At 43.4% G+C, this 6,427-nt stretch overlaps 1 protein-coding gene across 4 annotated transcripts in view; it reads right to left on the bottom strand.

The window, feature by feature from the left end:
• The window catches only part of LOC101853376 (CCR4-NOT transcription complex subunit 1), a 66,852-nt gene that overhangs the window by 8,469 nt on the left and 51,956 nt on the right, over positions 1–6,427 (bottom strand). For 2 of the 4 annotated variants that reach the window (XM_005094387.3, XM_005094388.3), the window contains exons 36-41: positions 5,385–5,536; positions 4,660–4,894; positions 3,491–3,706; positions 2,468–2,599; positions 1,614–1,847; positions 576–739 (exon numbers count right to left, since the gene is read on the bottom strand). In XM_005094387.3, the coding sequence (XP_005094444.1) occupies positions 576–739; positions 1,614–1,847; positions 2,468–2,599; positions 3,491–3,706; positions 4,660–4,894; positions 5,385–5,536 (1,133 nt within the window). The remainder of the gene's footprint in view (positions 1–575; positions 740–1,613; positions 1,848–2,467; positions 2,600–3,490; positions 3,707–4,659; positions 4,895–5,384; positions 5,537–6,427) is intronic. The other 2 variants (XM_005094389.3, XM_013080324.2) reach the window with 1 other exon arrangement.

The raw sequence follows: 6,427 nt of genomic DNA, 5'->3' as shown, positions 1-6,427 counted from the left end.
CATTCAAAGTTTTCAAATGCTAGTGCTACCATCCAGAAAGCAGTTGGGACCTCCAACCGGACAGCCCAAACTAAAACTAGCAAAAACAAAAAAGGAAGTATACAAAAGCAATTCCAAGAGCAAACACTCTATAAATTGAACACTGCCAAAACACCTAATATTTTCTTTAAACTTTCAGAAGGACTAAACACGTAATATTTTCTTTAAACTTTCAGAAGGACTAAACACGTAATATTTTCTTTAAACTTTCAGAAGGACTATAAAAATATAAAGCTGTCTGCAAGCCACAACATGAAACGAAAAAAACCCAACATTTTAAAAAATCTGATGATGGCAACAACAAAAAAGGGGGTTATTATTATTAACCCCTTCACTGCCTGGCCTGAGCCGGTCTCGGGCTCTTTGGTAGGTTTGTGGAGCAGGCCTGGCAGTGAAAAGGTTAACTATTCCAAAATATCTGATTTTTTCCTGATATTTCAGGACTTGGCAGGTCAGAAAACAACAAAGCGTTGAAATATTTACAAGTTCCATCTTTTCCACCGACACGGCAAGTGCACCACGATGGCGCCACCTACCAGAAAGCTGTGAGGACCTCGAAGTTGATGGCCTCCAGGATGGGCTCAGGCGCGTTGAGCTCGATGAAGAGCATGATGAAGATGCGGTGGTAGGGCAGCTGTTGGAACTCGGCGAAGCGCACCTCGTGGTCCTGCAGGAGCACACCGGCCATGATGCCAAGCACCTGCAAGAGAAGGGTTGGGGTTGTGGGGTTTCTTTTTAGTTTTAGTAAGCGTTGTATGGCACTTGCAACACAATAAGGTCATAAAAGTGCCGAAGATAAGAGGTGTTACAGGAGAGTAACAAACATTAAAAAGAAGGAGGAGAGATAGTTTAGTTTTAGTTTTAGTAGAGATTTTACGGCTCTCGCAACTGCACAAGGTCAAATGAGCGCCAGAAGATTAGAGGTGTTACAAGAAAGTAACAAACATTTTTTAAAAAGGAGGAGAGATGAGGATGATACATGTTTGATGGGAAAGAAGAAGCAAACCACACCAGAGTACCTGCCAACCACCCACTTTAACAAGAGTTTTACTGCACTTGCTACACAAAAAGGCCATACAAGTGCCAAAGATTAGACAATCTTGCAACACAAGCAAATGTCATACAAGTGCAAAAGATTAGACAGCACTTGCAACACAAGCAAATGTCATACAAGTGCAAAAGATTAGACAGCACTTGCAACACAAGCAAATGTCATACAAGTGCAAAAGATTAGACAGCACTTGCAACACAAGCAAATGTCATACAAGTGCAAAAGATTAGAGATGTTACAAGAGTGTCAAAACAAAAAAAGAAAGAGAAAAGATAAAGACAACAGCTGTTTCAATAGGAAAGAAGGAGCAAACCATGCCACAGCACCCGCCAAAGCACCCACTCTCTCTCTGAGTGTGTGCATGTGTGCGTGCGTGTGCGCGTGCGTGCCTGCACGGTGTGTGTGTGTGTGTATGTGCGGTGTGTGTGTGTTGAAATGGACACAACTGCAAACCTGACAACTGCATCATCGCTGCCAGTCCAGCCTCACATTCCTTATCCCCGTCAACCTGACACAAACTCACCTTGTTGAGAAGGTTGATCTTGGTGACGGTGTTGGTGTCTCCAGAGTGCTTCACCAGCAGGGCAATCAGCCGCACAAAGGCGTCCAGCGTGTGAAAGCACTTGGCCCGGATCATGGTCTGTGACTGGCCGGCCTCGCTCAGCGCGCGGTAGCACAGGTCCACGCACATCTCCGTGCACAAGCGGAAGAACCTCGTGATCAGATCGTCCGTCTTGAGGATACCCTGAGTGTGCATCTGAGCAAAAAAAATATTGGGGCACTTTCAGCGAGAGCGAGTCAAAACAGTAGAACCTGGAAAATCATTTTCAAGGGAATACGGAAGCAATTTTTGATTTCCCAGAACACCAGCAAAACCAGGTGGTTACAGATCTCTGAGGGGATCAAAAATTGAATCCACTTCCCTGAGAGAGTTGGTTTTGGGTATTGACTGCGGGTATCTATTATTCAAGAGGTTACCCATACATAAAATTCTACACATTCAAGGATTTCAAGCTGCCTACTTTTGCCATTTATGCCCAATGTCAATTATTTTGTTTAAACATGAATCTCCTCCTTCCCCCCCCTCCCCTACCCGCCACTGCCCTTCAAAGCACCATAACATCTAGGTTTAATGTCATTATGCAAATATGTATTACAAGAAAAAACACAACAGGAAAATTATATTTCCATATAACCTTAAACAGGGGGAAGAGAAGAACCATTGAACACAAACACATACAAGAAAAATGTACATAAACAATAAGGAAGTTCTTCGCCTAAGGTCAGATGGGGGGGAGATAGAGAGAAAAAGAGTGAGACATAGTAGTAGCAGTACAGCAAGAGGCAGGAGCGGGATGCAGTAGCAGTGAGACAGACCTGCTGCACAAAAGCGTTGAAAGCCTTGAAGCTGTCGCGGCCGGCCTGGGGGGAGTGGTACATGTTGACCCACTCGCGCAGAAGGAACTCGGTCTTCTCATGCAGACCCGCTGGGTCGTCAAACTCTCTGGCCTGCAACCATGGAACCAAAAACATACGCAAATAGATTTATTTTTCTTTGGATTAAATTATTCACATTTTTTTTTTTTTGCCCCTGAGAAATCAAAGCATAAAATGTTAAAGAGAGTGATTAGTGAACTACTTGGTGAAAAGAGAAGCACACTGACACAATAACAGAAAGGCAAGACAGACAGAAATAAAAAAAAGGGAGAGAAAAAAAGTAGGACCTCTACAACTAACTGATTTTTAAAATTTTTTTTTAACCCTACGGCATTTGAAAACAGTTTTAAAAACCTCTCCAAGTACATATTACACCAGTCTATATGCTATAGTCGATGTTGGGCCGATGACAAAGCCAACAGAAAAAAAAACTACAAACAATTAAAGACATCAGCATCAAGCACATTCAGTGACCTATGAATTTCAGGGAGTACAAATTAATGCCAACAACTTTAAGCACTGAAGAAAGCAATTATTCTCAAATGCACATAGGAGCACAGAATACAATCTTTTTGATAACCTTCCACATTAAAAACTCAAACGGCAATGCATTGATTTAAATTGAGCAAATCTAATCTCAGTTCTAAGAAATTATAATTCATCAACATCTTAATGAGCCTCAACATGAAAAAATCATCAGTATTAAATGCTAATGCAGATTTTACTGAACTACCAAAACGTGGATAATTTGCAGTAGTGCTTCTAACACTAAATAGTGACGATGGAAGAAAAAACTTGACCACTCAGGTCTGTCTCAAAACAAAAAAGAGCCTCAGTCCACAGATTTCTCAAATTGGATGTAGAAGGATGTAACCTTTTATAAAGAGTATCGTTAAATGCCGCCGGGATTCAGAAAATTAGCATAGATATGGAATAATGAATGTGGACAAAATTTTCGCCGACCTGCACGGTAAAAAGATTCTGGACAAACTTTTCCCAGACCTGCGTGATTCCCGTCTGCATCATGGAGGTGACGCTGCCAGGTACACGGTCCATGAGGTTGCCAGAGTCGCCAGTTCCTCGTAGCGAGTCAATGAGGGCGGGAAGGCTGTCGGCCTGGGGCTGTCTCGAACGCGAGCTGATCATGTTCAGCGCCTCAATGGTCTGGGGGAACTCCGACTGTGGCAAGAAAATGTGATGAAATAATAAATTAATAGGATACCATTTAAGAACTGGCTCGACTTATGGTCTTATGTTTGAGTACAGAAAAACCAGCATCAGTGGCCAGGCTTTTCACTGCCACACACATTAGATGAGAGTTTGATTCTCTTGTGGGCAGATTTTTATTGAGTATTTCCATCTGTCAGCCTGTCTGCTGGGACAGTGCATCCCTTTCAGCGGCCTTTTAAATTATCTATGGTGTTAAATTGGGGGGGGGGTTTAAAATATTAACAAGTAAAAGTAAAGAGTTCACAGAGGCGCACTATCGCAATAAAGGCTATTAAGTGCTGGGAAGTGAACAAGGCAAAGTAAAACAGTAGGACTTACCAGTGCTGCCCACAAACCAACCAAATCGTTATCTACAATTCATCAAAATTTGGCATGCTGAGCTGTGGCTTAGAAGTAAAATACAATGAATCAACATGAAGAAAAAGACTGCTCTATTCACCCTTAGTGCTCTGTCCCCCTGAACCTACAAGACTTATTTAGAAGAGGAAAAGATAAATCCAAACAGGCGAAATAAAACAGAGGGAAAGTTCTTTAAGTTTTTCTAAGTGTTTTACGGCATATGCAACACAAAAAGGCCATATAAGCGCCGAATATTAGAGGTGTTATAAGAGAGTTACAAACACAAAAAAACAATGATAAGAGATAAGGACGATAGATGTTTGATAGAAAAGAAGGAGCAGACCACACCAGAGCACCCGCTAACCACCCACACAGAGGGAAAGAAAGAAGCAGGACCTTCCAGGGGCTTTTTCCAACCACTGGTGCACTACCGCTGGCTGAGTCCATCCCGATAAGAAAATAGAACATGTGAAAACTAATAATAGCACTGAGAGATAGAAAAGATCTGACAAATCCTGAGACCTGGCAGGGAGACACAAACAAGAAAGCGTCGTCCAGCGTACCTCGGAGAAGACCACGGGCTGCGGCCCTCCCTGCTGCTGCTTGTCGTCCAGCGGAGCGGAGAGCAGCCTCTGCATGAGCTGGGTGGTGAAGGTGATGCCGATCTGGTTGAGCCCGTTCTCCATGAGGGAGCTGAGGTACAGGTCGTACTGGGGCAAGAAGACCAGCCCGCTGCGGATCAGCAGTTCCACCACGTCCAAGTTGTAGCGGTTGTCCTCTGTGCTCTGTATTAGGCATCTGGAAACACAAACAACAAAATAATCATCATACGAGAACATTTACTTTTTTTCAACATCCACCTCTGGCAAAAAAAAAAAAGCCTGCACTTTTGTTTTAGTAAGTGTTTTAGGGCACCCACAAAAAGGTCACATAAGTGCCGAAGATTAGAGGTGTTACAAGACACAAACATAAAAAAGAAGGAGAGATAAGGACGATAGATGTTAGATAGGAAAGAACACCCGCCAACCATCCCCAGTCTGTACTTTGAAAATAGTACCAAAGAAAAGTAACAACCAAACAGTTATAAAGGAAGAACATTATCATCCCCTGCTTCCTGCCTACAGCTGCATTACATACACTGTAAGACAACAAGAGTTGCTTCAAAAGAAAGGCTATATTTACCTTACAATTGCCAGAGAATGGAGAATTCCTGCAAAATGTTGGCCATCTGGAAGCAAAAAGCTAGTTTAACAAAAAACTAATTTCTAGAAAAAAAATTTAATCTCACCTGGTGACCTCTTTGCTGACCCAAGGCAAGCCAAACGCCATGGGCTCACTGAAAGCCTTCAGGATGAGCACATGACACTCTCGGAATCGGAACAGAGTCTCGCTGTCTGTCATGCTAGTCATAGAGAACTGCTCTGTGAGGCCTTCCACAGCCTGAAAACAGCACATGTTGGGAGTAAAGAGAACCACATCCACACAACGGCTATCTAGGTTTAGTTTTCATTATTTCGACTTATACAGTTGAACCTGTATTTTCCGTCTTAGACAGGAGAATTTAGCGGGGAGATGGAGGGAGGGGGCGGGGGGTGCGGGGAGTACAAAGGCCCAGCCGGTGGGATTATGGGTCGCTTGTCCGGTCGGCAAGCAATCACAAGTGGTCAAAACTGCACACCTCTCAGCTGCTATCCTCTCTCATAAAGACATGCATCAGTCTTATTTAATCCAATTACCACCAGTGCTTGCATTTCATAGGACCACTGTTTGACCTTTTAAAAACAAAAACGCTCGAACACTCCTTTGCTTCCACCCTTAACCCCACCCATTGGTGTAATAAGCACTGTCAACCAATGCCACCCCTCACAAGCATGTAACAACGACTCAAGGAACTCTTTTCTTGGCTGGCTGTACGATCAGGGCGGCAGGCATTGGTCAAACTAATTTTACACCTCTGGCTACCAATTAAAGTTTTCGAGCTGGGGCGCCACTCGAGCACTTTCACTGGCACTAATGATATTTCACACCCACACCATCCTGACCATCTTCATCGCTCAGGGCTCACATGAATGGGGAAACATCTACCCTCAAATTGCACCCCTACTCCCCTTCCTTGCCCGGCAGCATAGTGTTAAGTTTAGAGCCGGCGGACTGAACCAAACTTGCAAGTTTGGTTTCAAATCAGGGCTGAACGGACAAAACATTTTCCGTCTTAGACAGGTAAAACCCTCGGAAGAGAGCGGATTTTTCTTTCCATTTCCGAGTTGGACAGGTTTCCGTTTTATACAAATAATTAAAGAGGAATATATCAAGGGGGGGAGCGGGAAGATT

Source organism: Aplysia californica, unplaced genomic scaffold, assembly GCF_000002075.1.
Source record: "Aplysia californica isolate F4 #8 unplaced genomic scaffold, AplCal3.0 scaffold00081, whole genome shotgun sequence".
NCBI classification, from domain to species: domain Eukaryota; kingdom Metazoa; phylum Mollusca; class Gastropoda; order Aplysiida; family Aplysiidae; genus Aplysia; species Aplysia californica.
Note: the sequence above shows the minus strand (reverse complement) of the source record. Positions and strands in the feature narration are given on the sequence as shown.